The 25,571-nt window shown below is 37.7% G+C and overlaps 1 protein-coding gene across 1 annotated transcript; it reads right to left on the reverse strand.

The window, feature by feature from the left end:
* Positions 1 to 308: 308 nt before the first annotated feature.
* Positions 309 to 25,571, reverse strand: LOC116756333 (synaptotagmin-like protein 3). The gene is given in 4 exon segments (XM_032636613.1): positions 309 to 1,184; positions 23,949 to 24,002; positions 25,341 to 25,423; positions 25,511 to 25,571. Coding segments are annotated over 4 exon segments (1,074 nt in total).

A 25,571-nucleotide genomic window follows, 5' to 3' on the forward strand; every position in this document is an offset into this window, starting at 1 on the left:
TACTACATTATCTGACTTTTATTTTTTTTTAAACTGTTGAACATTTATTGAAATCGGGTCATTTTCCACATCTCTCAAAGCACTGATAACCAACCTGAGATCTAACTAACGTAGCATCGATAATGGTTCCGTCTAAATACTTATAGAGGAATGTGGAAGAACATCTCAGCAGCAGGACGGCTGTAGACGGGGAGAGCTCACACCCCCAGGGCCCTTCGCCACCCTCCACCCCCGTGCCCGCACGCCCAGCCCCGCAGCCGACCATCAGGCCCCGGCACCTGAAAACCCACTGCGCCCGGAGCCTCCGGTCAGTGCAGGGTGAGGTTCATGTCTGTCCACAGGTTGGGGCTGGAAAGCACTTTCTGCCATTGGAGCTTTGATTGTGAGCACGAGTCTGCGCCGCCCACTGGCTCTTCCTTGGAACCAAGCCTGGAGCCTCCCAGCAGGCGGTCGTTCACACCAAAGGTGGCCTGGTCCCAAACGGTTAATTCTAGGGTGGATTGCCTCGGCTGAGAAGGGGTGACCCCTTTGAAAATGAAGGAGTGCTTCCACTGGGGACAGGCTTGCTTCTTCAGGACGGGGCACTTCAGTCTCAACCTCTGCTGTTCTGGCAGAGTGAGACAGCCCTTAACAAATGAGTTTAAGGTACCATCTGAGGGCACAGGTAAATTCTTGGCTCCCAGCACTACCAAACAGAGCTGACCGTTATGTGATGGCTGATCTCCTGTCCCTTCTGGAGCCTCCTGGAGCTTTCTGGGCCCTGCAGGGAGGACCAGTTTGGCCCGGGCTACAAGTTCTCCGTTATTCGTGGGAACACTGTCTTCGTCTTTTTCTGCCTTGGCCTGGAGCGGATACCAATGGGCAGACTGGGTCGTGCGGTCCTCAAAGTCCCACGTGGCCAGAGGGATGATCACTTCTCCAAGAAACACCCTCCGGGCGAGCGTGCCCAGGTGCCACACAGACACCCGCAGCTGCTGGGTCGCCAGCTGGGTAAGCTCCACCTGGTACTTCAAGGTCTCCTGAAAGGTCGGCTCCACCGTGTTCTTTTAGAGTCCAGTCTTGCGTTTTCCCTGGGAGGATCTGTCAGGCAGCAGATAGGTCTTTACATACGGATTGCACTTTTTCTTCTTTTCCTCCCCATAGGCAAGGCTCTTACAGGCCTTGATGCGTATGCTAGGTTTTTGCTAATTGTTGAATAAATAAGATGTTGAAGACAATGGAGAATAAATCATTGAACCAAAATTTAATGGGGGAATTTGGACGAGCAGTATACCAACTGCCTCTCTGCAAATTTAGTAAGAAGAAACAAAGTTGTCTTTCTGGAGCTCTCTTAGAACAGGAAAATGAACTGCATGACTTCTGGGGTCTTCCTCTTGCCTTTGGAGTCTGTAAAGTTCTGGGAGAATAATACATATCTCTATGAGTTTGATCTAGCCCTTTCAAATGGATTTATTATTCTTTATTTAAATTATGTATGACTTACACTTCCAGCTGAATATCAATAGGAGAAACCAGTCTGATCTTAGATTTCTTAACGTCTCCAAGTTAGAATCTCATTCAAATTCAACGAGATTAAAAGACCTTAGATAAAAATTATTAGGGATTTCTCACCACTCTTTTAGCTGTCACGTGTATGATCTTTTTCAAATCTATTTTGACTTTCTAAATTCTCTTGTAGACATTTTAAATTATCCTTTCTTGACTTGTTTAGTGAAAACATTTGAATGTTCAGAGGAAATCTGTTGCATTTATAACCATCTTTTTTTCCCTTTTAGATTTTTTTCTCTTGCTCTTTTATAACTTCTTTTTTTCACTAATCTACTCTGCCAGGGATTTTGACACCTGAAATATGTGATTAGTGCCATTTTATGTCTCAATGTATGTATTCAAATCACTCACAGTGGTTCTAGTTGAAGTTTTTTTTTGTTTTTTTTTTAACATCTTTATTGGGGTATAATTACTTTACAATCTAGTTGAAGTTTTGATCTCAAAATATTTTAGTCTTAAATGAAAGCTACCCACATGTGCTTTTTACAAAAGCAATTCTTGCACAAAAAGGTTTATAGCATCTCTCTTTTTGAGTAATTCTGAATAGGTGACCTAAAGCATCTAAAAATGACAGGTTTCATTTCACTTTCTGTATTTTGGGCTTAGATATACACAGTAAAATTTTTCATGCACACCAGTACTTAAGATTCAATAAAGGAGTTAACTTTCTTCCCCCTGGAAATCATTGTCTGCTATCTTTTCTTCCACCACTTCTTCCTGCTCACTTTTCAACACACTCAAATGTGGCTTACAATCCATCACCTCATGAGAACATTATTTTAAACTCTTTTTAACATTTGTGACATTCCTCAGCATTGTATGAGAAGGGAAAATTAAGCAGTTCAAATTCTGATATAGATTAAAAAAATAGAATTTGGGAAAATTTGAACTGTCTCTAATTTTAAAAAATATATCCATATAATAATGTCTTCAACTCTATAAATGTAGTTTGTTACTCTTTTAAAGGAGAAATGTTACCAGAATACTAGCAAAGCCAGAAATTTCTAAGTCAAATGTATTACAGAAACAGTATATTTTAAAACGTATTGCTCTAGAAATAATTTAGTTTTAGATTTATACATATAAATTTAATATTTGAAGAGTTAACACATCTTCAAAGTTTTGATGTGAATGTTAAGAAAATAGTCTCTTAAAAGTAAACTCTCAGAACATCATGAATTCCTTGAAGAACAGTCTATGCTTCATGTTTCTTTATCTATTGTGACTAGCATGCAGCTAGACACAATGTTAGTATGTAAAAAGCACTCCAAATTGAACTTGAAGTAGAGAATTGAGGCAAATGACTGAAAAATCAATGAAAGGCAGATTTTGATTTCTTACTTCAGAATCCACCTGTTGGCCTTACCAATCACTGTTCCAAGGGGAGCTTTTATTTAAGAGAATAGAAATATCTTACATGGCGAATCTACCACATGATTTTCCTCAGTTAAGCAACAAAGGGAGTTTGTTCTACAGAGGTCAAACTAGCTTCTTTTTGGTCTAGTATTAAAGTATGTTAGAGAGAGAGAGACAACACAGAAACTCTTTCAGCCAGGCTTGAGATGTCAGGGTCATTTCCTTTAATATTTCTTTTTTGGATGGTTCCAAATTGCTGGAGAAAAATAACACAGTGGGGCACATTTATGGTTTCCCAACCCAGCAAGGCCCTTAGGACTGCCTGACTAGCTTTCCTACTCTCCACAATAATCATTTCAAGTCTTCTGCTTTCTCCTTAAATTTTGATCCTTCCCTATCCTCTGGAATTTCAATGGATGACACTCTCTCTGATTTTGCTAATAAATTAGGAACATGATAAGGAAGTTTTCACAACTCTCATCACCAAATACACAGACCTACTCACATAGACACCTGGATTCACCTATTTTTCTACTTTGAAAATGGAGGAAATATCCCTCCTCCAAAAAAGGGCCTTACCTGCCACCTTCTTATAACTCCACGGCTGAGGTTATCTTCCCTGGCCTCTCTGCTATCTCTCTCTTAGACCCTACCCTTTACTATTTAAACATGCTTTAATCATTCTCTTAAAAATTAAGAAAAATAAAGTGTCCCTGGACCCTACATTCTCCTAACCTATTCTTCTGTCTCTTTTCTCCCCTAACTCTTGTAAAGAGCTCTCTGCCTTTAGTATCTCTACTCTTTATTGACTCTTCACCCATTTCAGTATGGCTTCTATTATACCACCAATGAAAACACATTTTAATAATGCAAATAATCTTTGTGACTCAAAGAAAGTTTTAATTCTTCATTTTACAGGACTTCCTAAGAGCATTTCACATAATTGGCCTCTCTCTCCTTTTTAAAATACTTTCTTCCTTGAGTTCTGTGACAACAGATCCTCCAGGGTTTCCTTCTACTTTGCTGTGACTGGCCATCTCATTTCCCTTTGATAGTTCATTCTCCTCTACCCAGCCTGCTGAGATACTGACTGATGTACATTATTTAGAACAATAGGAACAAAACAAATGGACTGGGAACTGGACTTTCCCAAGATTAGATTTGGTACTACAGAATGAGATGACACAGGCATGCCATCTTTACAGAAAATATTCTGCAGGTGAGTCTAAGGAGAGTCTTAATTCTAGTCATTTTGGGCAACTGAAAAGACAATAGATTATATGGGAACAGGAGGGCAAATAAAGCCTAAACAACTCATATACAAATTAATCTCTGCCACTTATACTATTGCCCACACATATTCCCACATAGGCTTAGTGCAAATAGCTGACTCAAATGTGATAAAAAGTGAATTATAATAATGTTAAAAGGATACAGCACAGACAAAATCATTTAAAAATACTTTTTAAGAAGAAAGGAACAGAAAAAGCAAAAGGCAGACCAAAAACAATAACTAGAAAAAATATTGCCACCAAACAGATAAAAATGTAGGCCAAGCATATTGCCATAAATTCAATATAACCAAGTAAAGTAATCAAAGAGCTCAAAGAAGAATTACAAAAACTCAGAAAAAAACATAGTGAAACAACAAAGTGAGATGAAACATAATCTTTCAGAGCTCAGGAAAGAAGTAAAAAGAATCACAAAAAATCAAATCCATCCGAGAAGTAATGAAAAGAAAACAAGCCGGCTAAAACACAGTAGGAGTTATAGAGAAGAGGTTTGGGGAGAAGAATTTTAGAACTGGAAATGACGGAAATGATAACTGGGAAAAGAAGGAGATAGAAGTATGTAAGACTGATTCCCTCAAATTTCATATACAGAATATAAAATATATTACTGAAACAGAAAATTATATAAGTAGTATAAGTTTATTTAAAGGAGATAAACAATAGATAACCTAAGAAAAATGATGTAATCCATGGAAATCATTTCATAGACAGAAGGGGCTAAAAAGATAGAAATATATACTAACTTCTCACTGTTCATTCTGGGAAGTAAAATGATATAGGTCATTAGATCATGAACTCAGAAAAGAGATAAATGTAGATAAAATAAAATATTTTGGGTTTGAACTCAGCTGCTCCCATGGACACAACAAATATACAGCTACATATGGAATGATTTTCCTCTGAAAAGGACCTGAAAAGTAGACGAACAGTGTGTCTACAACAAAGGATAAGAGGCACATGGAAACAGGTAGGAGAAACAGAGATACAGTCTCACCCTGGATGATATCCCAGGAGCAGTGACCTACAATCAAGAGATACACCAAAAATATAAAGCTTTCCCTCAAGGAGTGAAGGAATTGATCCCCACATCAGGCACCCTGACCCTTGAATCCAGCACCAGAAGACAAGCACCCAAAATATCCAGTTTTGAAAATCAATGTGGATTAAGTCCAGGAGAACCATAGCATTGTAGGGAATGGAGACTCCTCTCTTAAAGGGCCCATGAACTGTTCTATTTGCACTGATATCCAGCACAAAAGCAACAGTTTGAAAATGCCTAGAACATAAGAAAAGGAAGTCTACTTACAGATTTAAAGCTGCAGCTGGAGAAGCAGGAAACTGCTGGGACTTTCGCCAGGGATGGAAGCACTGGTGGGTGCCATTTTTGTAATCTCATCCTAACTAGCTCATTACAGAACTGGTAAGTGCCATTTTTGGTGCCCTCTCTCTAACCTGCTAGCACCAGTGCATGTGATCTGCCCACCCCATGTCACAACCCAGCTGGGTGAGTGCCCCAAACCCGTATTCACCCCATGTAGCAGCCACACCACAACTAGGCCAGGCAAGCACTCTGTGCCTCACCCACCCTACACAGAAGCTGCAGCCCTGCTATAGCTGACAGGTACACACAGCCCATACAAGGGACACCTCTTTAGTGCCTGACTCTGGTGGCCAAGAGAGACTTCACTTCCAGGCCCCACAGTTAATATCCTACATAAGGACACTCCTTCAAGACTGAGAGAGGTAGCCTGTTTCACCTAATACATATAAATAGAGAGTTAGGAAAAATGAGGAGACAGACAAATCCCAAACTGAACTAAAGAACAAGACAACCCCCCAGAAAAAGATCTTAATGAAATGGAAATAAGCAACCTACTTGATAAAGAGTTCAAAGTAATGGTCATAAAGTTGCTCACCGAACTCAGGTGAAGAATGGATGAACACAGTGAGCTTCAACATAGAGATAGAAAATATAATAAAATATAGAACAGAAGTTATAACTGAAGTGAAAAATACACTTTAGGAATTCAACAGCAGACTGGATGAAGTAAAAGAACAAATCAGCAAGCTAGAAGACAGAGCAATGAAAATCACCCAGACAGAGCCACAAAATGTAAAAAGAATTTTTAAAAGTGAAGATACTGTACGGGAACTCTGGGATGATATCAAGCAGAATAACATTCATATTATTAGCTTCCCAGAAGGACAAGAGAGAGAGAAAGGGACAGAAAAATTATTTGAGGAAATAATGGCTGAAAACTTCCCTAATCTGGAGACAGAAACAGACATCCAGGCTCAGAAAGCCCAGAGAGTTCCAAAAGATGAACCTAAAGAGAAACACAACAAGACATATTATAATTAAAATGGTAAAAGTTAGGGGTAAAGAGAGAATTATAAAAGCAGCAAAAAAAACACAACTATTATGTACGAGGGAAACCCCATAAGACAATCACCAGATTTTTCAGCAGAAACTTTACAGATCAGAAATTGTAACATGATATATCCAAGGTGCTGAAAGGAAAAAATTTCCAACGAAGAATTCTCTACCCAGCAATGTTGTCATTCAGAATTGAAAGAGATTATGAGGTTTCCAGATAAGCAAAAGCTAAAAGAGTTCATCACCAATAAACCATCCTTACAAGAAAAGTTTAAAGGATTTCTCTAAGCTAAAAAGAAAAGGCACTAATTAATAATAAGAAAACATAAGAAAGAAAAAGCCTCACTGGAAAGGCAAATATATAGTAAAGGTAGTAGATCAATCACTTATAAAGCAAGTATAAAGGTTAAAAGACAAAGCTAGTAAAGTAATCATTTTAAATATAAATGATCTAAATATACCAATGAAATGACAGAGATTTTCAGAATGGCTATAAAAACAAATCTGAAATATATGTTGTCTGCAAGAAACCCACTTTAAATATAAAGACTTAGGTTAAAAATAAAGATAGCTCATGATAATACTAACTGTTTAAGAAGCTGAAGCAGTATATTAGTTTCAAACAAAACAGATTTAAGAACAAGGAAAACTATCAGGGATGAAGCAGAGGAAACACAACTGATTTAAAATTCTATATCCACAGAAAATCCTGCATGTGAATGTTTATAGCACCAAATGTTTATAATCACTAAAGACTCGAAGCAACTAAGATGTCTTTCAATAGGCCAATGAATAAACAAGCTGTGGTATGCCCGTAAAATGGATATTCAGCAATAAATGAAATAAAGTATCTGTATTAGGTTGCTTGGATCACATAAAAAAATACCACAGACTAGGTGGCTTAAACAACAGAAGTTTATTTTCTCCCAGTTCTGGAGGCTAGAAGTCCAAGATCAAGGTGTCAGCAGATCTGGTTTCTCCTAAGGCCTCTCTCCCTGGCTTGCAGATGGCCACTTTCTTGCTATGTCCTCACATCCCTGGTACCACTCTGTTTCTCCAAATTTCCTCTTCTTATAAGAATATCAGTCAGATTGGATTAGAACCTACGCCAAATGCCTTATTTTAAGTTAACCACCTCTTTAAAGGCCCTATCTCCAATTAGAGTCACATTCTGAGGTACTAGACGTTAAGACTTCAACATATAGATTTTCAGGAGACACAACTTAACCCAAAACAGTGTGAAACCATGTAAAGACCTGAACCCATATTTATGTAAATAAGTGATTAACTGCATTCATAAATTCTGGAGAAGAGACAACTCATTGCAGAAGAATATCAAATAGTTTATATAAATATTCTGCTCTCAAAGCAATGGGGTATAACTCCCCACTCCTTAAATATGGGCTGCACATAGTGACTTTCTTCCAAAAAGTACAGCATAGAATGGGGGAAATGAAGAGTAATTTTACAATGGAGAAGACTGACAAGCATTACCTCAGTCGGGGAACCAATATTAACATCAACAGTCATACCTAATACTGATAGTACGTACCCATCATACGATGTAATGAAAATGACACTTCACCTCTGTAGTATCTTTTCCCCAAAACACATAACTTCACTCTAATCGTGAGGAAAATTTCAGATAAATCCCAACTGAAGAACTTTCAGTATTTGACAAGTGCTCCTCAAAACTGTCAAGTTCATCAAAAACAAGGGAAGTCTGGGAAAATCTCACAGCCAAGAAAAACCTAAGGAGACAAAGTAAATGTAATGTGGTATCCTGGATGGGACTGTAAAAAATAAACAGAAGCCTCAATTAAACAGAGTTGAGAGACCAGAAGGGGGAGCGCTCAAGCTCTGTGACAGCAGAGTCCAACAACATGAAAAGCCATGGATTCTTTACTTACTATAGCCCTGTAAATTTCCTTTTCTTCTTCATAAAAGAGTTCTTCTTTGGTGTGCTTGGACTCGTGTGTGGCTTGCCGTGGTTGCAGACCCTGTATTACAATCCTCTGCTGATTCTAAATAAACCCTTCGTTGCAGGAGGAATAGCTGGCAGTTTATTTGTTTTAGGTCAACAGGATCCTGGAACAGGAAAAGAATATTAGGTAAAAACTAAGGAACTGCATAAAGTATGGACTTTAGTTGATAATAATATGTCACTATTGGTTCATTAATGAAATATACCATACTAATATAAGACGATAATAATAGGGGAAACTGAGTATAAGTTATATGTCAAATTCCTGTACAACCTTTGCTATTTTTCTGTAACTCTGAAAGAAAAGGCTGACTTACCAAAAAAAACCAAAAAATAAAAATCCCAAAACAACAACAACAACAAAAACAGGAGTGGACACATAAAAACCAAACCTAACTGTTGGCTACATAAAATAAATGCATGTGCATTTAAATAAATGTGACTTTGAAGACTGAAAACAAAATTACGAACAAAGACTTACCTGGCACATGCAAATTTAAAATCAGTAAATAAATAAAAATAAGAAAATCAAAATTTGGCCATAATCATAATAGCTAACCAAGTTGAATACAAAGACAAAAGTAATAAAATAAGGTAGGGCATTTTTAATGATAATATGTCATATCAATACAATATGCCATATACAAAATATGATATACAATATGCAATAAAGATCATCCCACCCTGAATATTTTTGTACTAAATAGAGCATTAAAATTCAAAGCATAAAATCTATAAGGACAATAAGTGAAATACACAAAAATAAATTTGCCTATCTCTAGCCATGATATATCAAGTGAAAAATATAAAAAAAATCAGGTACTATACATATCTTGTTTGTATATACTCTTGGAAATTCAATTATATTCACCATATGTAAAGACACAAAAACCAGTCCATTAAATTTTAAAAGTACAAATATAGCAAACAGTGTGATTTTTTTCAAGATGCAATAAGTCTAGGAATTAATAACAAAACTCAAAAACAGTTAAAATCCAAATACTTGGAAATGTAGGGCTTTTTTTTTACAGAATTATTTGATTTAAAAATCAGGACTCAAATTGCAGATTTGTTAGGAAATAACTAAAGTTAAAACAATTGCAATAAGAACCTATGGGATTCAGATAAAATGGTGGCTTAGAGTAGTATTCTTAGCATTGGAGACATATTAATTATAGAGAAAGAATAAAAATAAATTAATAGATCAATCAGCAAATGATGTTACAAACAAAATATAACAAAATAACCTAAGAAAATTGGAGGAAGTAATTAGTCAAGGGAATAGCAGAAATCAATGACAGGAAAAAAGGAACATTTAAAACTATGAATAAATCTGGGTAGGTTAATTGTGAATGACAGGAAGAAAAAATGATACAACACATTAACTATTAGTTAATCTAATGAAGAAACAAAGGATGGGGGAAAGCACAAATACACAAAAGAATAGTAATGGGGATCCAACCACATATAAATTTTAAAACATGGAGGTATATTGCTTAACTCTAAACAAATTTACTCTAAGCCTAAATTAAATGAATAACTTTTCTAGAAAAATATAAAGTTCCAAGAATAACCCCAAAAGAGATAGAAAACCTAAATAGAACAATTATTTTAGAATAAATGATGTTCAAAAGTCAACCCCTCCTCCACAAAAAGGTGCCAGTGCTGGACAACTTCACATTGGATTGATATCATGCCTTTAATTTTTAAGTTCTTAGTATATCAGAGACATTAAACCAGACTAAGATAAAACAGAAACAAACACCACAGTCTAATTTTGTTTATTAATATGGATATAAAAAGTCTAAATACAATAAGAGGTAACTGATTTTTTCTTAACATGATTATGCTTAATGGAAAAAGCCTAGAAGCATCTCCTTAAGATCAGAAACACAAATACATCAGCTATCACGATTATTATTTATAATTCTTTTGGAGAAATAACTAGAAGAAAGAGGAGTGAAAAAAAGTGAAAAGTGAACAGAAAGAGGAAAAATAATTATTTGCAGATGAAAACTTAGAAAACTCAAGCAACTGAAAATAACTATAAATAATGAAAAACTTCAGTTAAGATGGCTGGATACAAAATCAATCTGTGAAAATAATAGCCTCAATATATACAAATAAAAGTCCATTAGAGGATGTAATGGAAGAGAACATGTTCTTTATGGAGGTGATCATGAAAAAAAAATAACATAACTAGGAACAAGCTTAAGAAAAGTAAAAGATCCTTATGTAGAAAACCTTAAAGTGTTACTTCAAGGTTTAGAAAAGACCCAAAGAAGCCTAGGATAAATGGAAAAGCAATCCCTATTCTTGGATGTCAAAGCTTAATGAATTAATTTATAAATTTAAGATGACCTCATTAAATAAAAAAAGACAAGCAGTACACTGGAGAAAGGACAGTTTTTACAAAGAGCAAGACTGAGAAAGCAATAAACCCTACCTCCTACTTCATACTCTATGCAAAAATAAATTTTAGATGGATTGTAAATGTAAATGTGAAAGAGAGAAATATAAAGTGCCTAAATTTAAGGCAAACCCATCATGACATTTAGTTAGAAAAAAAAATTCTGAAATGGTATACAAAATGTCTGATCAAAAATAATAAAGGTGTTAAAAAAAAGTAAAACATTGTTAAATTTAATAGTTTGAACTTAAGATTTATCAAAATATTTCATTAAATTCTGAAAAAAGCAAACCACAGAATGGGAGAAATTTGTAATACAACACAAATACATACATTCAACTATAGTCACCAAAAGTCTCAAATGTAGAATATATAAAGTGCTCCTGTAAATCAGTAAGACAAAGGAAGATGACCCAATAGAGAATAGATAAAAGATTTGAACAAGCAATTACAATAAATGGTGTCCTAATGACCAAACATGAAGAGCTGTTCAGCTTCACTTGTCATCACTGAGACGCAAATTTAAACCATATTACAACATCACCACACATCTACCAGGAGAGCTAAAATACAAAATAAATAAATAAATTTAAAAACATACAAGTATTGATGAGGGTGTGGAGCGAATAAAACATTTACTGTTGGCGGGAGTGTAACAGTCTCAACAGCTTTGAAAAATTGCTTGACAGTATCTACAGGGGCTGACAATGTATGCACACTCTCTGACTCAGCAGTTCTCCTTTCAGGTAAAAGCCCAACATAACTCATATCCACCAAAAGATATGGACAAGGATGTTCACAGCAGTATAATTCAGAATAGCCAATAAAACAACTATTTCAATAACAATCCAAACACCCATTAATAGTAGAATGGATAAAAAAGAAATAGTATATTCACACCACAGACTATGATTTAACAATGAGAATGAACAACCTACAGCTACACAAAACAATGTGGATGAGTATTATTACCATATTCTTAGCCAAAGAAACCAGACACAAAAGAATATATGTATACAATTCTGTTTCTGTAAAGTCAAAAACAGGCATAATGAATCTATGGTGTTAGTAGCAGGGTAATGTTTACCCTTGTGAGGAGGTAGACCGGAAGTGACATCTGGGGAGCTGGTTATATTTTGTCTCTTGGTCTGGGTGACGATTACATACGCATGCTCACTTTGTGAAAATTTGTTAATCTGTATATGTATGATATGCGCACTTCTCTGTATATATGTTGTACTTCAAAAACAAGGTTACTAAAGCAAACTTTTAGAACAAGATATGGTAAACTTTATATAGAAAAACTAACATCAAGAATTAGCTGGGGGCTTCCCTGGTGTCACAGTGGTTGAGAGTCCGCCTGCCAATGCAGGGCACACGGGTTCGTGCCCCGGTCCGGGAGGATCCCACGTGCCGCGGAGCGGCTGGGCCCGTGAGCCATGGCCGCTGAGCCTGCGCCTCTGGAGCCTGTGCCCCGCAAAGGGAGAGGCCATAACAGTGAGAGGCCCGCGTACCAAAAAAAAAAAAAAAAAAAGGAATAGCTGGGAGATTATAATAGTTGAAGTATAACAAGAAGAGACAAGTCTTTTATTAAATCATATTTCAAAGTTACAATAATTAAAAGCATAAAAGGGTCAAGTAGTCATTGTCTGCTTTCTTCTGCAGCTCTGTTATTGCTTTTGTCTACCCTGCTCTGGAGAAGAGAAATGACTATCCTGGGGGACGGTTGTGGCCGGATGACATACTTTTTCATCATATGTACCATGTGCACAAACTACTTATCCTAAAAGTAAATTGATCATGGTATTTTGTTTAAATCAACATTTTCCCATTGCTCCTGGGATATAATCTAAAATCCTATTGTTGCCCAGCCTGATCTTCCTCTCAACTGGCTTGATGAGGCTGTCAACAGCTTGAGAATAATTATCAAACTCTTATTTCCAAGGCAACCCTCTCTATCAAAGACTCAAGGGCACAGGTTATAGAAAGCAAACTGTCAACACTGGCTGACTTGACTGGTGAGAAAGATCAGTCTCCTCGCTACCCCAAGAAAAGACCAAAAGTTTGGGAGAGGGAGTATCTGTATATACTGATCATGTGCTTTATTGTCATTAACTAAGAGTGGATTCAGTGGATAACTGATTCTGTCACCTAATTACTGACAGAAAGTATGGCTTAATAACACCTACTTGAAAGCTTTAAAATCAATTGGCAGACTAGCAAAGTTTAACTGGCTTGTAGTTAAGAAGTTTATATCATAGGTCAATTCATTTAGTTACCTAGGGGTATATATTTCTAACCAGTTTATCTTGGAGATATACAAGAAATTGTCTTTGATTAATATTAAGCATTCTATTGTTGCCTTATTGATATTTTTATGGCTACTGTGAACAACTGGGAACACCTGCTTTGGCTTTTCTTTTTTCTCAGAATAAAATGGTTATGACCATGTTATATAGTTATCTGTCATAGAATTTGAGGAACTTGAATGCCCCTTTATTCATTTGTTGAAATAGACTTGACAGTAAAAAATGCTCTGAGATCATATGGCTTGTCAAATATTCTACCCAAATTCAGATAACAAGTAGAAGTGAGTCGCAGTCCTGACCTTAAGGGAATTTCTTCTGATTTCCAGGGTTTGCCAGAGAAGATATGGTCAAATCATCCAATGTTCAATATTTTTTAATTGTTTGACAGGAAATAAAACTCAAAGAGGATGTCAATTACCCATTTTTATAGACATTCCAAATGCTATAACCTGTTTCCCACTGCTCTTAGAATAAAACCCACATGTCTTACCACAGATTACTATGCCTTCTAATCCCATCTCCACTCATTCACTATCGTCCAGCCACACCAGTTTCCTTGTTATCTCTCCAACTCATCAGAACTGTTTCTTTCTCTGAAACCTAAAAATTGTTGTTCTCTAATAACTTTCTTCCTAATCTTGTCATGACTGTTTCCTTCCCATCATTTAAATGTGCTTCAATTATTGTTCTTCAGAGAGGCTTCCTCATCCTCCTAGTTATTCTCCATCACATAATCCTGTTGTATAATTTTCATGACACTTACCACTATTTGAAACAAGTTTAGTGATTTGTTTGTTTTATCAGCTATTTTCAAACAGTACATCATCTCTGAGAGTGCAGAGTCCAGCACATAGCAAATGCTCAGTATTTTGAGTATTTCCTAACTGAATAAATAAAGCTAGATTATCAGACTAATGACCTACATTGAGAGTAATGACCTACAATCAGCCATAAAATCTAATGTTTATATCATATACAAGTTCGAGGATTTAATCCACTATACCCTACAGTATTCCTCTAAAGGATTTATAGGAGTTATTTATCTTACATATTTATATACAGGAGCAACTAGCAACTTGTGTGCTCTGATCTGGGATCATATATCTCTTGTACCCTATCTTGTTTCTATCCCTTGCTGCCAAGAAACACAGGACCAAATCTGAGACCCATCTCCAAAAGCCAGACTGAAATTTATGGTGCATATTTGGAGTCCTGAGCTCAGCCCTAGAATCACTGCATGGTGTCATTTTATTCCATCTCTATTTTATTTTATTTTGTTTTATTTTTTAATTTATTTTATCATGTTGTCCTGCATGCATTTCTGTAAGTTGTCTCAAATTCTATTTAGAATGAGACAAGTTAAAAAAAAAAAGAGAACTATATAAAATATGTGTGTCCATTCAGTGTCTGTAGGCAGCCTCGCTCAGGATGTCCTCTGTAAATTTCTCAAGTGCTTACCCTTCTCAGAATTAAGGTGGCTCTGGTCCATTGGTTACAGTCAAGTCCATTGGTTACAATTCAGCATTTGATCAAATACTCTCTTATAGTATGTTCTAGTTGTTTCATAACATAGATTCTATAAGATTTTAAATCTTTACCTATTTACGTATGTTCTCCATAGCACTTATAATAGTACTTGCCACATAATAGGTATTCAATAGACGTTTATTAAATTAGTAAATGAGCAAATGAGTAAATTAGTCCCATGGCTCAATGAAGGGATAAAATTGTTTTTAAAGCCTCTAAAAAAAAAGCAAAATCAGTTCAATCTTTCTAATATTCTGTAATCCTACCAATCAAAGCAATGGGAAATTAGATTTTTTTTTTTGTCTATAGGTTTCCTACAAGAACAAAGAAAGCATTGATGATGTTCAACTATATAAATAATAAGAGACAGTCTATGCCATGCTTTCAGGATACAGTATTTTACTAGACACAGAGGTGTCAACCCTGCAGTGCTTTTGTATTGATTCTAAAGTGCTTTTTGGATGAACTTTGGAAGCCATTTGCTGAGTGTGGGATTTTGTATGCTTGGGGTTGTCAATAAATATGTTTTGCTGTAATTAATAACTGTATGTTCTTGCACCTGTGGGGAAGATGAAGCATCTTTCTAGTTTCACATTCAGCAATAAACATGAACAACTGTCTGCAGGATTCCTCTTTTGATTCCAGCTGCCAACAGCTTGGAATGCTTCGAGTCCAGCTAACTCTACATCCCCCCTCATTAGCTGGTGCCCCCGTTTATTTTTCTGCCTAAGTGGGTAGAAAAGTCATTTTGTTTAGCTCATTTGGATGTGTTGAGAAAGATACCAGCAAATCAACACCTGTCACTTTTCAGTAATTCCTAAGAGGAACGGGGGCTTTGTAGCAGATTTGCCTTGGCAGGGAACGAAATGCTGAGGATTGCAATAAATGACTGGGTTCTATGAAACTGCCATCTCCTCCCTTAAAGTGGAGAATGAACATCAGCCTATTATGGACATAATTAATCCAAATCACTTATAAGGTAATAAAACTTAATTATATACTCTTAAAAGCTAAGGACCCACCAATTGGTGTTAAGCCTTTTCTTGATTGTAGCTAGTGAGTTAAATTTTTGAGGCTATTATTCCAACAGTTAATTTTTTTTAAATCTTTATTGGAGCATAATTGCTTTACAATGGTGTGTTATTCCTGCTTTATAACAAAGTGAATCAGTTATACATATACATATGTTCCCATACCTCTTCCCTCTGGCGTCTCCCTCCCTCCCACCCTCCTTATCCCACCCCTCTAGGTGGTCACAAAGCACCGAGCTGATCTCCCCGTGCTACGAGGCCGCTTCCCACTAGATATCTATTTTTCGTTTGGTAGTGTATATATGTCCATGCCACTCTCTCACTTTGTCACAGCTTCCCCTTCCCTCTCACCATATCCTCAAGTCCATTCTCTAGTTGGTCTCTGTCTTTATTCCTGTCTTACCTCTAGGTTCTTCATGACATTTTTTTTTAAATTCCATATATATGTGTTAGCATACGGTATTTGTCTTTCTCTTTCTGACTTACTTCACTCTGTATGACAGACTCTAGGTCCATCCACCTCATTACAAATAGCTCAATTTCATTTCTTTTTATGGCTGAGTAATATTCCATTGTATATATGTGCCACATCTTCTTTATCCATTCATCCAATGATGGACACTTAGGTTGTTTCCATCTCTGGGCTATTGTAAATAGAGCTGCAATGAACTTTTTGGTATATGACTCTTTTTGAATTATGGTTTTCTCAGGGTATATTCCCAGTAGTGGGATTGCTGGGTCATATGGTAGTTCTATTTGTAGTTTTTTAAGGAACCTCCATACTGTTCTCCATAGTGGCTGAGCCAATTCACATTCCCACCAGCAGTGCAAGAGTGTTCCCTTTTCTCCACACCCTCTCCAGCATTTATTGTTTCTAGATTTTTTGATGATGGCCATTCTGACTGGTGTGAGATGATATCTCATTGTAGTTTTGATTTGCATTTCTCTAATGATTAATGATTTTGAGCATTCTTTCATGTGTTTGTTGGCAATCTGTATATCTTCTTTGGAGACATGTTTATTTAGGTCTTCTGCCCATTTTTGGATTGAATTGTTTGTTTTTTTGTTATTGAGCTGCCTGAGCTGCTTGTAAATTTTGGAGATTAATCCTTTGTCAGTTGCTTCATTTGCAAATATTTTCTCCCATTCTGAGTATTGTCTTTTAGTCTTGTTTATGGTTTCCTTTGCTCTGCAAAAGCTTTGAAGTTTCATTAGGTTCCATTTGTTTATTTTTGTTTTTATTTCCATTTCTCTAGGAGGTGGGTCAAAAAGGATCTTGCTGTGATTTATGTCATAGAGTGTTCTGCCTATGCTTTCCTCTAAGAGTTTGATAGTTTCTGGCCTACATTAAGGTTTTTAATCCATTTTGAGCTTATTTTTGTGTATGGTGTTAGGGAGTGATCTAATCTCATACTTTTATATGTAGTTGTCCAGTTTTCCCAGCACCACTTATGAAGAGGCTGTCCATTCTCCACTGTATATTCCTGCCTCCTTTATCAAAGATAAGGTGACCATATGTGCGTGGGTTTATCTCTGGGCTTTCTATCCTGTTCCATTGATCTATATTTCTGTTTTTGTGCCAGTACCATACTGTCTTGATTACTGTAGCTTTGTAGTATAATCTGAAGTCAGGGAGCCTGATTCCTCCAACTCCGTTTTTCATTCTCAAGATTGCTTTGGCTATTCAGGGTCTTTTGTGTTTCCATACAAATTGCGAAATTTTTTGTTCTAGTTCTGTGAAAAATGCCAGTGGTAGTTTGATAGGGATTGCATTGAATCTGTAGATTGCTTTGGGTAGTAGAGTTATTTTCACAATATTGATCCTTCGAATCCAAGAACATGGTATATCTCTCCATCTATTTGTATCATCTTTGATTTCTTTCATCAGTGTCTTATAATTTTCTGCATACAGGTCTTTTGTCTCCATAGGTAGGTTTATTCCTAGGTATTTTATTCTTCTTGTTGCAATGGTAAATGGGAGTGTTTTCTTGATTTCACTTTCAGATTTTTTATCATTAGTGTATAGGAATGCAAGAGATTTCTGTGCATTAATTTTGTATCCTGCTACTTTACCAAATTCATTGATTAGCTCTAGTAGTTTTCTGGTAGCATCTTTAGGATTCTCTATGTATAGTATCATGTCATCTGCAAACAGTGACAGCTTTACTTCTTCTTTCCTGATTTGGATTCCTTTTATTTCCTTTTCTTCTCTGATTGCTGTGGCTAAAACTTCCAAAACTATGTTGAATAAGAGTGGTGAGAGTGGGCAACCTTGTCTTGTTCCTGATCTTAGTGGAAATGCTTTTAGTTTTTCACCATTGAGGACGATGTTGGCTGTGGGTTTGTCATATATGGCCTTTATTATGTTGAGGTAGGTTCCCTCTATGCCTACTTTCTGGAGGGTTTTTATCATAAATGGGTGTTGAATTTTGTCAAAAGCTTTTTCTGCATCTATTGAGATGATCATATGGTTTTTCTCCTTCAGTTTGTTAATATGGTGTATCACGTTGATTGATTTGCATATATTGAAGAATCCTTGCATTCCTGGAATAAATCCCACTTGATCATGGTGTATGATCCTATTAATGTGCCGTTGGACTCTGCTAGTATTTTGTTGAGGATTTTTGCATCTAGGTTCATCAGTGTTATTGGCCTGTAGTTTTCTTTCTTTGTGACATCCTTGTCTGGTTTTGGTATCATGGTGATGGTGCTCTTGTAGAATGAGTTTGTGAGTGTTCCGCCCTCTGATATATTTTGGAAGAGTTTGAGAAGGATAGATATTAGCTCTTCTCTAAATGTTTGATAGAATTCTCCTGTGAAGCCATCTGGTCCTGGGCTTTTGTTTGTTGGAAGATTTTTAATCAGTTTCAATTTCAGTGCTTGTGATTGGTCTGTTCGTATTTTCTATTTCTTCCTGATTCAGTCTTGGCAGGTTGCGCATTTCTAAGAATTTGTCCATTTCTTCCAGGTTGTCTATTTTATTGGCATAGTGTTGCTTGTAGTAATCTTTCATGATCTTTTGTATTTCTGCAGTGTCAGTTTTTACTTCCCCTTTTTCATTTCTAATTCTATTGATTTGAGTCTTCTCCCTTTTTTTCATGATGAGTCTGGCTAATGGTTTATTAATTTTGTTTATCTTCTCAAAGAATCAGCTTTCAGTTCTATTGATCTTTGCTATCATTTCCTTTATTTCTTTTTCATTTATTTCTGATCTGATCTTTATGACTTCTTACCTTCTGCTAACTTTGGGGGTTTTGTGTTCTTCTTTGTCTAATTGCTTTAGGTGCAAGGCTAGGTTTTTTATTTGATATGTTTCTTGTTTCTTAAGGTAGGACTGTGTTTCTATAAACTTCCCTTGTAGAAGTGCTTTTGCTGCATCCCATAGGTTTTTGGTCATCGTGTCTCCATTATCATTTGTTTCTAGGTATTTTTTGATTTCCTCTTTGATTTCTTCAGTGATCACTTCATTATTAAATATTGTTTAGCCTCCATGTGTTTCTATTTCTTACAGATCTTTTCCTGTAATTGATATCTAGTCTCATAGTGCTGTGGTCAGAAAAGATACTTGATACGATTTCAGTTTTCTTAAATTTACCAAGGCTTGATTTGTGACCCAACATATGATCTATCCTGGAGAATGTTCCAGGAGCACTCGAGAAAAATGTGTATGCTGTTGTTTTTGGATGGAATGTCCTATAAATATCAATTAAGTCCATCTTGTTTAATGTATCATTTAAAGCTTTTGTTTCCTTCTTTATTTTCATTTTGGATGATCTGTCCATTGGTGAAAGTGGGGTGTTAAAGTTCCCTACTATGAATGTGTTACTGTCGATTTCCCCTTTTATGGCTGTTAGTATTTGCCTTATGTATTGAGGTGCTCCTATGTTGGGTGCATAAATATTTACAATTGTTATATCTTCTTCTTGAATCGATCCCTTGATCATTATGTAGTGTCCTTCTTTGTCTCTTCTAATAGTCTTTATTTTAAAGTCATTTTTCTGATATGAGAATTGCTATTCCAGCTTTCTTTTGGTTTCCATTTGCATGGAATATCTTTTTCCATCCCCTCACTTTCAGTCTGTATGTGTCTCTAGGTCTGAAGTGGGTCTCTTGTAGACAGCATATATATGGGTCTTGTTTTTGTATCCATTCAGCCAGTCTGTGTCTTTTGGTGGGAGCATTTAGTCCATTTACATTTAAGGTAATCATTGATATGTATGTTCCTATTCTCATTTTCTTAATTGTTTTGGGTTCATTATTGTAGGTCTTTTCCTTCTCTTGTGTTTCTTGCCTAGAGAAGTTTGTTTAGCATTTGTTGTAAAGCTGGTTTGGTGGTGCTGAACTCTCTCAGCTTTTGCTTGTCTTTAAAGTTTTTAATTTCTCCATCAAATCTGAATGAGATCCTTGCTGGGTAGAGTAATCTTGGTTGCAGGTTTTTCTCCTTCATCACTTTAAATATGTCCTGCCACTCGCTTCTGGCTTGCAGAGTTTCTACTGAAAGATCAGCTGTTAACCTTATGGGGATTCCCTTGTGTGTTATTTTTCCCTTGCTGCTTTTAATATGTTTTCTTTGTATTTAATTTTTGACGGTTTGATTAATATGTGTCTTGGCATATTTCTCTTGGATTTATCCTGTATGGGACTCTTTTTGCCTCCTGGACTTGATTAACTATTTCCTTTCCCATATTAGGGAAGTTTTCAACTCTAATCTCTTCAAATATTTTCTCAGTCCCTTTCTTTTTCTCTTCTTCTTCTGGAACCCCTATAATTCGAATGTTGGTGCATTTAATGTTGCCCCATAGGTCTCTGAGCCTGTCCTCAGTTCTTTTCATTCTTTTTTCTTTATTCTGCTCTGCAGTAGTTATTTCCACTATTTTGTCTTCCAGGTCATTTATCCATTCTTCTGCATCAGTTATTCTGCTATTGACCCCATCTAGCATATTTTTCATTTCATTTATTGTGTTGTTCATCATTGCTTGTTTCATCTTTAGTTCTTCTAGGTCCTTGTTAAATGTTTCTTGCATTTTCTCTATTCTATTTCCAAAATTTTGGATCATCTTTACTATCATTATTCTGAATTCCTTTCCAGGTAGACTGCCTATTTCCTCTTCATTTGTTAAGTCTGGTGGGTTTTTATCTTGCTCCTTCATCTGCTGTGTGTTTTTCTGTCTTCTCATTTTGCTTATCTTACTGTGTTTGGGGTCTCCTTTTTGCAGGCTGCAGGTTCGTAGTTCCCGTTGTTTTTAGTGTCTGTCCCCAGTGGCTAAAGTTGGTTCAGTGGGTTGTGTAGGCTTCCTGGTGGAGGGGACTAGTCACTATTTTCTGGTGGATGAGGCTGGATCTTGTCTTTCTGGTGGGCAGGTCCATGTCTAGTGGTGTGTTTTGGGGCGCCTGTGGACTTATTATGATTTTAGGCAGCCTCTTTGCTAATGGGTGAGGTTGTGTTCCTGTCTTGCTAGTTGTTTGGCATAGGGTGTCCGGCACTGTAGACAGTGCTGGTCTTTTAGTGAAGCTGTGTGCTGGTGTTGAGATGGAGATCTCTGGGAGATTTTCGCCATTTGATATTATGTGGAGCTGGGAGGTCTCTTATGGACCAGTTTCCTGAAGTTGGCTCTCCCACCTCAGAGGCATAGCACTGACTCCTGGCTGCAGCACCAAGAGCCTTTCATCCATACGGTTCAGAATAAAAGGTAGAAAAAGAGAAAGAAAGAAAGAGAGAGAGAGAAAGAAGGAAAGGAGGGAGGGAGGAAGGGAGGAAGGAAGGAGGGAAGGAAGGAAAGAAAGAAAGAAGATAAAGTAAAATAAAGTAAGATAAAATAAAATAAAGTTATTAAAATAAAAAATAATTATTAAGAAAAAAACATTTTTTTAAAGAAAAAAAAAATGGATAGAACCCTAGGACAAATGGTGGAAGCAAAGTTATACAGACAAAATCTCACACAGAAGCATACACATACACACTCAGAAAAAGAGGAAAAGGGGAAAAAACCCTAAATCTTGCTCTCAAAGTCCACCTCCTCAATTTGAGATGACTCATTGTCTATTCATGTATTCCACAGATACAGGGTACATCAAGTTGATTGTGAAGCTTTAATCCGCTGCTTCTGAGGCTGCTGGGAGAGATTTCCCTTTCTCTTCTTTGTTCTCACAGCTCCCGGGGCTCAGCTTTGGATTTGGCCCCGCCTCTGTGTGTAGGTCGCCGGAGGGCGTCTGTTCTTCGCTCAGACAGGACAGGGTTAAAGGAACAGCTGCTTCGGGGACTCTGGCTCACTCAGGCCGGGGGTAGGGAGGGGTGCAGATGCGGGGCGAGCCTGTGGCGGCACATGCCGGCGTGACGTTGCAGCAGCCTGAGGTGCGCCGTGCATTCTCCCCGGGGAGTTGTCCCTGGATCCCGGGGTCCTGGCTGTGGCAGGCTGCACAGGCTCCCGGAAAGGGGGTGTGGATAGTGGCCTGCGCTCACACACAGGCTTCTTGGTGGCGGCAGCAGCAGCCTTATCGTCTCATGCCTGTCTCTGGGGTCTGCGCTGTTAGCCGCGGCTCGTGCCTGTCTCTGGAGCTCTTTTAAGCAGTGCTGTTAATCCCCTTTCCTTGCGCACCAGGAAACAAAGAGGGAAGAAAAAGTCTCTTGCCTCTTCGGCAGCTCCAGACTTTTCCCCAGACTCCCTCCCGGCTAGCTGTGGTGCACTAGCCCCCTGCAGGCTGTGTTCACGCCGCCAACCCCAGTCCTCTCCCTGCGCTCTGACCGAATCCCGAGCCTCAGCTCCCAGCCCCTCACGCCCTGGCGGGTGAGCAGACAAGCCTCGGGCTGGTGAGTGCTGGTCGGCACCGATCCTCTCTGCGGGAATCTCACCGCTTTGCCCTCCGCACCCCTGTTGCTGCAATCTCCTCCGCGGCTCCGAAGCATCCCCCCTCCGCCACATGCAGTCTCCGCCCACGAAGGGGCTTCCTAGTGTGTGGAAAACTTTCCTCCTTCACAGCTCCCTCCCACTGGTGCAGGGCCCGTCACTATCCTTTGTCTCTGTTTATTCTTTTTTCTTTTGCCCTACCCAGGTACGTGGGGGAGTTTCTTGCCTTTTGGGAGGTCTGAGGTCTTCTGCCAGCGTTCAGTAGGTGTTCTGTAGGAGTTGTTCCACGTGTAGATGTATTTCTGGTGTATCTGTGGGGAGGAAGGTGATCTCCGCATCTTACTCTTCCGCCATCTTTCCCTTGTCTCTCTCCTATATATTTTTAAGAGGCATGTAAGTCACACAGGATCTTGTGGTGATTATCAATAAGCTACACTCCATGAAATATTTGTCCTATATTACCACGTACACTCCATTTCACCCTGCATCCTAATGCTGCTAAAATATAGTAGAAAGCAACAACATAGCACAGGGAGATCAGCTCGGTGCCCTGCGATGACCCAGAAGCAACAGTTAATTTTTTAAATATCGTTTTATTTTTAGTTAAGTAGCTTTGATGTAACATTGCTTTTAGTGGTAGATCAAATACATCCATTAACTTCAGCTTAATTCCTGTATTTTGGGAAACATTAGTTAGGAACTAACTTCCTGGATGTGTCTTTATATAATTGTCATTTTCTGCACCTTAGAGACTTTCTCTCTCCACTATCTATTAAGAGAAGTATTTCCCTCTCATCTCTGAACAGCCGTATATCTGTCTTTTCATTGATTTTTAGGTACCTCTGTGCTTGAGAGCACGAACATGACAAAACATTTCAAAATTCATTCTGATTTGGTCAGATCCTGTTGTGAGTTGACTGTTGTAAATGAGTGAGATCATCCCTTGAAAGTGTACTAACAAGCACATTATGGATTTAATGACCCTTCTATCCACAAAAGGTTAAGCTGACCCCAGAAATCAGCTGTTCATTCTTAAAAAGTAATTATAAGAACTAACATTTATTAAACTTTTGCTTAATAAATGTACTTTTATTAAGTGTACCAGGTAATTTTCTATAGCAGTCTACATGGATTATCTTATTTACCTGAACTACAATTCTATAAACTAGGTACTATTACTGCCCCCTCTTTAGTAATGTGGAAACTGAAGCACAAGGAGTTTAGACAGCTTGCCCAAAGTTATACAGCCAGTTAGCGGTGAAGACATACTTTAAGCCCAAGAAATCCAGATTTTAATCGTGATACTCCAGTACTCTTGCTTGGCTAAAGGGTACAAAAGTATGCACACATACATGTACACTCATTTCTCTAAAACCTATCACATGCTTACTGTTGTGAGCACTGTGATATCACAATACCATAAAATCTCATATGTGTGTATACTGTATGTAGGTGCCTTTTTGGTAGATCATGTCCAAAGGATGATCATGTCCATCATCTTGCCAGGATGACAAGTCTGCTCCTAGTTGTAGTTACACAGCTGCTTCAGAACTTCCTGCCTATCTCGTTTCTAAGCCTCATCCAAATAGATCTTTCTGGCAATGATTCTCTGTTTTCCTTTTGAGTCAGTCAGAATTACTATTATTACAGATCTTGACCTCGGTTGACTTTAAAGTACCACCTAGCCTTCAACAGCAAAATATTACTTTGTGCCGTGGGAGAGCCAGGTATGTCTTCAAATAAGATAATGCTGTTCATACACTGCTGATGAGGTTTGCACTGTGAATGGCGTTTACAGGCATGATGGTGACGATGCACAGAAGTCTTCAGACTCTTGAATCAATTGAAATTATTTGCAAGTTATCTAATTGGAGTTAGGGATGTGTGATTAATTAAATACAGCTATAAATTCTTTGCTACTTCTCCCATGATAGGTGGAGTTTCATTTCTCTGTCCCCTTGAATCTGACCTGGTTTTATTGGTGTATTTAACCAATTTCAATGCGGAGAAAGTGATATTCTGAGACTTCCAAGGATAGGTCATAAGACTTGCAGCTTCCACTTAGGTCTTTCAAATGCTTACTCTGGGGGGAAACCAGCTGCCATGTAAGAAGTTCAACTTCCCTGAGATCACCATGTTGGAGATGCCAAATGTAGGCACTCTCGTCGACAGTCTCAGCTGGAGCCATGCTTCCATTCATTCTTTCCAAGGCACTATATGTGAGTGAAGTCATCTTCGACCTTCAAAACAAACCCAACTACCAGCTGAGTATACAAAATGACCCCACCAATGTCACAAAAGCAGATGAATCATACAGCCAAGTTTGGCCCAAATATCTAACCTACGTAAGTGTAAGATATAATAAAAAGTTGTTTTAAGCCACTGAGTTTTGGGGTAGTTTGTTATATAGCAATGGATAAATAACCACAGCAGAAAATGATAGATGGCTCTGCCACGAAAAATCAAACCTGACATTCTGTCATCACATAACCTCAAAGTCCCCAGGCTCTAAAGAAGTCATTTCACATTTATAAGCAGATTTCACTTCCGTGTTGGGATCCAGATCAATAAACATGGATCTCTGACTCTCCCCTGTTACTGGCCCCTCAGAGTGCATCTCCTTTGTATTCATAAATGAGCCCATGCACACTGGCTGCTCACCTGACAGAATTCTTTATTCCCCGGGTCCACTGAAAGCTCCCACAGCTTCTGATCATAATTCACATTTTCATTAACATCTTCACCTGGACCCCAAAATCAGTTCATGTGACCAAATAAGTATTCGGACAACGCCCAACTCTTCCTTCATCTGCTTGTCCACTCCTCCTGACCTCCTCTCTCAACTTCTTTGATCTTCCCCTTGCTCTCGTTGACTCTCCCCTGCAGCTCCAT

This window comes from Phocoena sinus, chromosome 7 (genome assembly GCF_008692025.1).
Source record: "Phocoena sinus isolate mPhoSin1 chromosome 7, mPhoSin1.pri, whole genome shotgun sequence".
Classification (NCBI taxonomy): Eukaryota; Metazoa; Chordata; class Mammalia; order Artiodactyla; family Phocoenidae; genus Phocoena; species Phocoena sinus.